Source organism: Haliotis rubra, unplaced genomic scaffold (genome assembly GCF_003918875.1).
Source record: "Haliotis rubra isolate DU_JTF1 unplaced genomic scaffold, ASM391887v1 Scf60, whole genome shotgun sequence".
Classification (NCBI taxonomy): Eukaryota; Metazoa; Mollusca; class Gastropoda; order Lepetellida; family Haliotidae; genus Haliotis; species Haliotis rubra.
Window position 1 is genome coordinate 1889524 of NW_025767302.1, and position 11045 is coordinate 1900568.

General features: G+C 42.4%; 1 protein-coding gene across 1 annotated transcript; it reads right to left on the reverse strand.

Annotated features, from left to right (window-relative positions):
- Positions 1 to 989: 989 nt before the first annotated feature.
- On the reverse strand, positions 990 to 10818 carry LOC124255451 (cactin-like). The gene is given in 12 exon segments (XM_046689367.1): positions 990 to 1225; positions 1422 to 1484; positions 2466 to 2516; positions 3059 to 3142; positions 4226 to 4381; positions 4888 to 4938; positions 4940 to 5078; positions 5592 to 5890; positions 6640 to 6749; positions 7325 to 7471; positions 8951 to 9104; positions 10813 to 10818. Coding segments are annotated over 12 exon segments (1386 nt in total). The 3' UTR covers positions 990 to 1099.
- Between the last annotated feature and the right edge of the window lie 227 nt (positions 10819 to 11045).

Consider the following 11045-nt stretch of genomic DNA (forward strand, 5'->3'; position numbering starts at 1 on the left):
GCGACAAGCATGGGTTGCTGAAGACCAATCCTAGTCTGGATCTTCACGGGTCTTCAATTGACTCCGGACAGTCCTCGGATGGGTGACCGTGTTTGGCAGCTTGACTCCTGAAAGTTTCTAGGACTTCAGTCCTGCCCCACAACGAAGCGCATGTGATGCATGTGGTCTCACCTTAGGCAAGTGGGTTTGTTCAAAATTGCCTCTGTCCACCCAGCAGTAAAATTGGATACCTGGTATGATACGATGGTAGTTTGAATTTGAACCTTGAGAGCCTGACAGGCGACCGGTTGTATTCTTAACATGGAGTGTTCTGTACTCGTTGACCAGGGGTAATATGTCAGCGCTTTGAGCATGCAATGTGCATGGATAAACGCGCAATATAAATGGACTATTATTATTATTATTATTAATTAAATATTGACTGTACCCATTGTCGGTTGCAAGAACCAATTATTAGTATCTGGAAGTCACAATGCTGGACCTCACTGCCAGTAGGACATCACAGCTAGACAGCTTGGATGGTTCCTTGTGCTGTCAGGGACTGGTTCGACTGGCCTGGCCCTGATTACAGGTAGCTTTGATGGGAGCTGGACAATAGCTGTGGTAACTCAAGACTTCAAGTACAAAACCTATTCTGTTTCAGTTCAACTCATGAGCAAAGTTTCTCTGATCATGTATTGCAGTCTCTCTACAATACTGTTACATATCAAGAATGATGGCCTTGGCACAACATCTTTGATGTCCTTCCTTAATCACAAACTTATAAAAGGAGGAATATATAAAAAGAATTATAAAAGTTGTCAGGACACTTTCATTCTTTCTCCACTGTAAGACACATTTGTCAGTAAGGTTATTTTGAGATATTTCTTTCTTTAATCAAAATGAACTTCAGAACCTGAAATACTAGTATATATCTGTGCCTTGCTAACTGCTGTCCATCTCACATGGACAATTCTTCAGTCATATGGATACAAATACTCAAACAAAGATTACAATTTTGAGTTTATTTACAAGGGATAAAATTGTCATATCTACAGGCGACGTATGTACAAATGATGATGATGATGGTGGTGGTGAAGTCACACTGTGTAGTCACTGTTCATCTCCGGTAACGATATCTCTTGAAGTGGAACCACAGCTGGAAAATGTTGTTTTGGAACTGACATCGGAATCCACGCTTGTACGAATATTCCCACTCACGATTGACGATCTTGAAGGCAATGTCCTACAAATATTAACAATTCATCAGAAACGTAAAACCTTCTCACCAAAAGCCGCCATTATTGTCTTCACATTAATATAATCTTTGAACTTATGTTTTTGCTATTCACTTGGACTAACGTCATCAATATGAAGTGAATGAACCCTTTGTGGATCTACTTTGTGCAACCCTCTTTACCTGATACTGAAGCAATACGTACCTCATAGGGCGGTCCAGCATGAAACCTAAGTGTGGCGAAATCTTTGTTGTCATCACATGGAGTCTGTCAAGGAAGATAGAAGTGCTCCATCAGTTACACAATACACAGGGGTCTATATACATACTCTTTTACATCCATCTTATGTCAAGAAGAATATGGCGGATAAATACCAATCTACAAAATACTGCTAATAATGTTTCATTACAAATTATTTTTGAAGGGGTTCTGGATCTGTCTGTCATGATGGCACATGAAGTGCTTCAAATGTTGAACAAGTTGAAATACTACATACTTTGCTTTTTATATGTACATTGTGTATATAAATACGATCAGCATATAAATTTAGGAGTCAGGAGGTTTCGAAACTACTACAATATCTGTAGTTGTAATTAGTATAACTAACACATACATGTACTTGTATGACAGGTAGGTTGTTCAGGATACAAGGCCATAGTGTGCGGTTTCCATGATGATGGTAAGGCAACAAATACTCCATAATTTGCATTTGTAACATCATACTACTGCTCTTTCTATTAATGGCTGGTTGACCATATCACTTTACTAGAATCTGATGGCCCACTTACCAGTCATGGTTCACAACATAATTAGAGCATTGACACACGGAAACATGAAGTGGCTATCAGGAGTCATTACTCTGGAGACTGATACTCTACAAGAAATGATACTGTGTTCTGTGGGCAGTATAAATGATAAAAGCACACACATCCTCCAGTAAATTGTATACAATGACGGTATCCAATGAGTGAGTGAGTAAATATATGTCAGTTATAATGGGTTGTAAGCAATTTGTATGCACGTATGTACCACCTGGTGGTGATGTCACTGGTCTGTGATGAATGAGTGAGTATGGTTTTACACCGCTTTTTAGCAATATCACGGCTGGGGACACCAGAAATGGGCTTCACATATTGTACCCATGTGGGGAATCGAAACCTGGGTCTTCGACGTGATGAGCCAACGCTTTAACAACTAGGCTACCCATCGCCCCCGGGTAACTATTCACATCTGAGTAGCCTCACTCACCACAGTGTATTCTGGTGTTGCTGTCTTGTCGATCAGATCGGGGTAGAATATCTGGAACAGATGAGTACAGGGTAACAACTTGGTAAACTCAACAGTCCCATAGACAGCAGACGTCTCCTGACTGATGATTAGATGGAGGGTTACTCTCCCTGTCATTTGTAGACAGGTACGATGACATGACTAGTGGTCTCACAATTGATGTATTTATCATTGTAAATCTACACCTGGCAATATGATGCCTTATACACCATCCTGTGTGTAATGATGTTATTTTGTATTGTTTTTAATAAAATGACGTTTGAAAGAGATTGCATGGTACGCAATATTAAACTCCATAACACCCAAAAAATGGTTCAATCTTACTGCATGATGAAACTAACTATTCATCTGATTAAAATCGAACAGAAGGATACCGATGGTGTTTTGTTGGCCAGGCCAGATAGAGTGAGTGAGCATGGTTTTACGCCATGTTTAGCATTAATACATAAGGTATCACACCTGATGAGGTATCACAATATGCATCCACTGATATTAAGGTAAATCAGGAATTACCATGCAGTGTGATACTTACAGTAACTCAGTGATCTACTTACATTGAACTTGTAACCCTGCACAATCTTTGGCGGTGGGTTGTCTATATCGTAGTGAGTTTGATTGTACTTGTTCCATTCAAAACCCTGCAAAAAAGACATGTTCATCACTTTGGAATCATTCCCACCATAAATATTTCACAGACAAAGATTTCACAACTAGAATGATGACATAGCATAAACATCATTGCATGCAACAACAAACAGCATGTCTTATTAAACCATGAGAGTGTTGTAAATGAAACAGAATGATGATTGTGCAAGAAACAGATAGATTTACATGCTGATTATACATTTAAGAATGGAAAGAAATGGTCATTGTATTTTCATACATTTAAGAAAGGAAAGACAATGGTCCTCATGAGGTGACATTTCAATTTCAGTTTTAGCTGTAACATGTTAAATTTGGGATTACACTTTCTTAGTAAAGTACAGATTCTAGTACATTTGTTGGGTTGAGTCCCATCCGGGATTCAAACCCACACCCTCAGAGTCAGGCACCTAATCGCCAGCACACAAAATCAGACGTCTAGACCGCTCAGCCGGGAAGTCGGATAACTGGTAGTCTAAACTGCGGACTTTGTGTACCCCTCTGATAAGTGTTAGCTGTTCTCTATTGTTATCCGCCTCACTTGTTTGAACAATGACATGCAATGAAGTAAGTCACCGAATTTGACCACATGTCACTAAATCACGATGTACAACTAGCACAGGTTGCTGTGAACCTTCTCTAACCAGGCATCCAACCTCATCCTCATCCTCTGCCTCAGGCTCCCTAAAACAGGTTTGTCAAGCTGTGTCCGATTTCAGACATGACACTTTATCAAAATGGCTGAAAATATCCACAATACTAGCCTATTGTATCAATAAAGTTTATGTTTTGCTCCAACAACTAAGTCACTTTTCACTCAGGTGTGCTCTTCCAACAAGTCTGTTCGTTTGCTTGTTGCTTCATGCTGGACTTGACTGAATTCCAACAATATGGCAGCAGTCTGCAAATTATCAAGTATCAACAAGACAATCCAGTGACTTACATAATAAGCATCAATCTACACAACTGGGTTACCATGACATGCTTTAACAAACTCAGCCTGACCTTCCGATGCTGATGACCCATTCTCACCCAGATCCTCACAAGGTCTGTGTAGAGTTACTTCCCCTGGTACTCACCGTATGGACTCTGTTGAAGAACCTTGGTTTTCGTGGCCTGTACTTGTCGGACCACAAGAAAGCCTGCTTATCTAACGTGACTTCAACACTGAACTGAGCCTCATCATCATTCATCCCCTCTCGGGCCTTCTTCTCAAACAATGTCTCTCCGTCAAGCTGAATTAGAGCAGGGAAAGCATACTGGATAAAATCTAGCATTATGTTATCAACACATAATTTATCTCAGCAATAAACATGATACTGTGTATACTCACAATAGGACCAGGTGTAATTAAGCACCAGAAAATGTTACAATGTTCATTTCATAATGTTTTAGTCTGAGTGAATTAGTATGGTTTTACGCTGTTTTTATCAACATTCCAGCAATGTCACAGCAGGGGGACAACAGAAACGGGCTTCACGCATTGTACCCGGATCTTCAGTGTAGCAAGCAAATGCTTTAACCACCACGCTACTCCACCAATCCTTACAGTTTGAGAAATATTCTAATAATGTACAATTTGTCCAGTATCTGTTTGGATGCTTATAATTACTCAGTCAACATACCAAAACTTAGGCAGTGGAAAATACTTGATCCTGAATCCTACCAAACGACATCTTTGATTCCTACACACCAATATTCTTGACAACACACCCTAACTCCTAAATCCTTCACAACATACCCTAACTCGGCCAGTTGTCCGCACTTGATCCCGAGCAAGGTCCAGTTTCTTTGAGGTCGTCCACTGGATCGTACACCACAGCGTCGATGTCCAGCTCGTTGCTCCGCAGCAGCCTAGGGCTGTAGCTGCCAGCAGTGTAGTCATCCACAGCCTCCTCCTCCAGGTCAGCTTCAGTGATCAATGGCTCCGAGCTGGAAGAAAGCCAGGTGGGGTGTAACAGGGTTTATGGTCCTTTTCAAGTGTGCTTGTGTGTCTGCTTGTACAAGTCTCAACAAATGCTCTTATATAATGCTTGCCTTTAGCCAAGGTCCTAAACATGAGCTTTCACTTTTGGGGAAGATGTTCACTCTCTCGACCAGACAACTGAGGCAGTGATCATGTATCTTTATCTTTCACACACTGAACAAGGAGAACGTTTCACAGGTAATCTCAGCAAAGAAAAGAAATGCCCGGCATCCTCTTTTGTAATGTTTGGAAATCAACTCAAAGAGAAAGCTGTCCATATTCTATCATAGAGGATCAGGGGTCCATTTCACTGAGACCTTTTTTGTTCTGAGGTGATCTTAGCTCCCACACTTCAACACAGACTTACAACATTTATAGTGCTAAGATAGCTTTGCCATGTAGTACCACCCTATCCAAATTGTATCCCATAAATTATTAGTAAACAGAAAGATACTTCTGAAATGTCTTGATGTACATACTCTTCTCCATCATCATCTTCTTCCTCACTGTCCTGCCTCTCTGCTGCCAGATCCTCCTCCTTCACACTGGGCTGCTCGTCAGGCTGGGATGAGGTTCCTGGCAGGGGGGCAGGGGATGACCTCTGGGGGATGGGTGAGGCTCGATGTATTGCAGGAGACGACCGATGGACTCCTGGTGCGGGAGATGACCTATGGACTCCAGGAGATGACCGATGGACAGCGGGTGAGGAGTGACCAGATGCACTGCCCCTTGAATCGTCATGTAGCACAGGAAATAGTGGATCTGAGTCAATTCCTTGCTGGAAGCATAATCACAAGTTGAGCAGTACTAATGTGGAAACAGGTCATAGAAAGAGTGCTGAAAGTAGCTGCATAAATGACGTTCACCACATGAAGCACCTAGTTGCCCCTACCTATTAGTGCCTTCGGCTTCCCCGGGAAGTAACCCTCCAATAATACAACTAGGACTGTACGCTGGGACAAATCATACTCCAGCCTGGTGTACATATTTACCTTTCAGCATGTTTAGCTCAAGTAAATTTTGTCCCACTAGGTGAGGTGAGGTGAAATTGGGTTAAACGTCGTGCTTGAGAATATTTCGCTCATATGACGACTTGCATGCGTGTGTTTATGTATGCGGGACTGCTGGTTTTATAGTGCTAGCCCACTGAGATACCACGCCGCAGTGAAGCATGAATACCCCACTCAGACACATTATACTGACTCCGAGCCGACCAGTCCTTGTACCCATTAATGCCGAGTGCCAGGCAGGGACCAACAAGTACCATATTTTGACGTCTTTTGGTATGATGCGGTCGGGGATCGAACCCGCGACCTTCCGCGGACGCTCTAACAACTACACCACGGAGGCGGTCTTGTCCCACTAGGAGCTAATCTAGGTTCTTAAAACTTCATATTAGTTACACCACATAATGTTTAAATAAATCAAACAAATATCTGAAACTTAACACCATGTGGTCTTGTTAAAGTGAGATAAGAATTCAGTCAGACCAGATCTACTATCTTGGCATGTTCTCAGCATGTTTACCTCTCTCTTGAGGGCATTCAGCTTCTGCTTGAGGACATCCTGATGACGTTCCCGAAGCCTCGTCCGGGCCATGTGTGCCTTCAGCTGCTGAAGCAGGGACTCCCAGTAACCTGGAACAGAAGGACATAGCATCTGCACTGTACATTTCACTATCCTAATACATGAATATTTCCTATGTCCACATCTTGCCGTGGCACAATTGTCTCACTGATCCAATTCAGAGTCAGATTATGGTTAAAGGAAGATATATACCATATAATGTTATGAGGTAACTTGAAAATGATAAAATGTATGTCAATGATAACACCAGCACTTACAGTGAGTGAGTGAGTCAGGTTTTACCCCGCTTTTAGCAATATTCCAGCAATATCAAGGCAGGAGACACCAGAAATGGGCTTCACACATTGTACTTATATAGGGAATGAACCCTGGCCTTCGGTATGACAAGTGAATGCTTTAACAACAATTCTACCCCCCGCCCCCAACACTAGGTATTACCATCAGGAGTCTTAGATGCAACCCAGGAGGCAAGATAACTGACATCTCAAGGCCTTATTACTGCCATAGTCCATCTTGTAAAGTGTGTATTGGAACATCCAATGATAGATAACTGACTGTGCACCTGAAGGCCCAACTGCACTCTCTACTTTGTTAGGTGACATGAATGGCGAGAAGTCACACTCACCAATATCAATACCCTCTCCACCAGTGAGCTTCTCTCTGATCTGCTGCTCCAATAGTTTCAGCTGGTTCGTCGTCTTGCCCTTGAAGATGTTGCTGACTTCGCTGGTCACTGCCGTGTTGATGCCCTCGCGACGGTCACCAAAATATTCTGAATATGTCACATAAGAAAGTTATACCAACTAGACTGACTGACTGAGTTTGGTTTTACGCCGCTTTTAGCAATATTCCAGCAACATCACGGCTGGGGACACCAGAAATGGGCTTCACACATTGTACCCATGTGGGGATTCGAACCCGGGTCTTTGGCGTGACAAGTCAACGCTTTAACCACTAGGCTACCCCACCGCCCCTATACCAACTAGACTATAATGCAGTTACAATGCTGCTGGGTATAACCAGCATTCTCTTCACACTGCAGCCAGTGTCCAAGTCCAAGACAGTTACCCAAGACATGATTTCTTTGGTTGGTTTGTTGTTCAACGCCACACTCACTGACTCAGCAGTATTCCAGCTATATGGCAACAGCCTGTAAATAATCAAGTCTGGACCAGACAATCCAGTGATTAACATCATGAGCATTGTTCTATGAAATTGGGATACAATGTCATGTGTCAACCAGATAAAAGAGCCTGACTACCCGATCGCGTTAGTCGCCAAGCATGGGTTGTTAAAGACCAATTCTAACCATTATCTTCATGGTTCACAATACATGAACGACTGTAAGATATTTAATCAAAATAGTTTTACCTGTTCATTTACTATCAAATTAGAGCATCTACTGAAAACATGGTAAAGCTATGCTCCACCCATGCATCTGTTATAAAAAAACAGTGAAACCTGCACCTGCACCTGTCTAATCCGGCACACTGTCAAAACTGAAATTAAATTTTGGTCCCGCCATTTTACAACCATATTATGATCATTAAAACATTGTCTAATCTGGCACCTGTCTAGTCCGTATTCTGGCACGACTTTCTGGTCCCAACAAGCAATTTTAACTGTAATTAACACTGTCCAAACCGGCATGGGTATGAGCAGTCCAATCAAGGACCCATAATCCAATACACTAATTAATCCTCTTGGCACACTAGATAATCAGGAAGTATTGATTGCACGGTGAATCAAACACTCGTAGGATTACCGTGGTTATGCTTTATAAACACTGGGGAATTGCATTAACTGTTTTCAAGTGAGTGACATGTGTCATAGATTAAACAAATAGGCATTCGTTCTGTCATCAACATTGTTTTAATTTGTTCCACAAATACAAAAGATCAAAGGCATTACAGAGATAAAGAGATTGACGAGTGTAAATGGCAGCCATGTTAGAAAATGATCGTCATTGTCTAATCTGTCACCCTGTCTAAACCGGCATTTTATTTCAGTCCGTGGGGTGACGGTTCAGACAGGTTTCACTGTACCTTATATCTAAGCATCTCCCAGCATACCATTACAAGAGCATAGATCAGCTACAAAACTCACCAAGACAACATACTGTTTATGTCATTATGGCATTTTATGAAAACATCGTTGTGTATAATCACAAGAATAAAGGTTTAATATCTTCCATAAAACTGAAATACATATAATACTAATAACAATGAAACAGATCTTTGAGAAATCTAACCTCTTGTGCTAGCATCCAGCTTGCGGAGCTTGTTTAGCTCGTCTTCAGTCACAGTGACGATGTCTCTCCAGTAGTCTGTGTTCTTTCCCTGCTCCAGCTCCAAGTAGACCTTAATGTCCTCTAACAGATCCTCCAGGTCTGTGATGGTCAGACCCTACAGTCACAGATATGGTACGAGTCAGACCCTACAGTCACAGATATGGTACGAGTCAGACCCTACATTCACAGATATGGTACGAGTCAGACACTACAGTCACAGATATGGTACGAGTCAGACCCTTCAGTCACAGATATGGTACTAGTCAGACCCTTCGGTCACAGATATGGTACGAGTCAGACCCTTCAGTCACATATATGGTACGAGTCAGACCCTACAGTCACAGAAATGGTACATGTCAGACCCTACAGTCACAGATATGGTACAAGTCAGACCCTACAGTCACAGATATGGTACATGTCAGACCCTACAGTCACAGATATGGTACGAGTCAGACCCTACAGTCACAGATATGGTACGAGTCAGACCCTACATTCACAGATATGGTACGAGTCAGACACTACAGTCACAGATATGGTACGAGTCAGATACTTCGGTTACATATATATGGTACGAGTCAGACCCTACAGTCACAGATAAGGTACGAGTCAGACCCTTTAGTCACAGATATGGTACAAGTCAGACCCTAGAGTCACAGATATGGTACGAGTCAGACACTTCGGTTTCAGATATGGTACGAGTCAGACCCTTCAGTCACATATATGGTACGAGTCAGACCCTACAGTCACAGATATGGTACGAGTCAGACCCTACAGTCACAGATATGGTACGAGTCAGACACGACAGTCACAGATATGGTACAAGTCAGACCCTTCGGTCACATATACATGGTACGAGTCAGACCCTTCAGTCACAGATATGGTACAAGTCAGACCCTTTGGTCACAGATATGGTACGAGTCAGACCCTTCAGTCACAGATTTGGTACAAGTCAGACCCTACAGTCACAGATATGGTACAAGTCAGACCCTTCAGTCACAGATATGGTACAAGTCAGACCCTTCAGTCACAGATATGGTACAAGTCAGACCCTACAGTCACAGATATGGTACAAGTCAGACCCTTCAGTCACAGATATGGTACGAGTCAGACCCTTCAGTCACAGATATGGTACGAGTCAGACCCTACAGTCACAGATATGGTACGAGTGCAAGTCAGACCCTTCAGTCACAGATATAGTGCAGAGTCAGAACCCGACAGTCACAGATATGGTACAAGTCAGACCCTTAGGTCACATATACATGGTCACAGATGTAATGAAATGCAGTCAGACCCTTCAGTCACAGATATGGTACAAGTCAGACCCTTTGGTCACAGATATGGTACGAGTCAGACCCTTCAGTCACAGATTTGGTACAAGTCAGACCCTACAGTCACAGATATGGTACAAGTCAGACCCTTCAGTCACAGATATGGTACAAGTCAGACCCTTCAGTCACAGATATGGTACAAGTCAGACCCTACAGTCACAGATATGGTACAAGTCAGACCCTTCAGTAACAGATATGGTACGAGTCAGACCCTTCAGTCACAGATATGGTACGAGTAAGACCCTACAGTCACAGATATGGTACGAGTAAGACCCTTCAGTCACAGATATGGTACAAGTCAGACCCTTCAGTCACAGATATGGTACTAGTCAGACCCTTCGGTCACAGATATGGTACAAGTCAGACCCTTCAGTAACAGATATGGTACAAGTCAGACCCTTCAGTCACAGATATGGTACGAGTCAGACCCTACAGTCACAGATATGGTACGAGTCAGACCCTACAGTCACAGATATGGTACAAGACAGAACCCACAGTCATAGATACATAACAAGTGCAACCCTACAGTCATAGATACATAACAGGTGCAACCCTACAGTCACAGATACATAACATGTGCAACCATAGTCACAGATACATAACATGTGCAACACTACAGTCACAGATACATAACATGTGCAACCCTACAGTCACAGATACATAACAACTGCAAACCCTAGTCACAGATACATAACATGTGCAACTTTTAACGTAATGGTCTGTCAGTT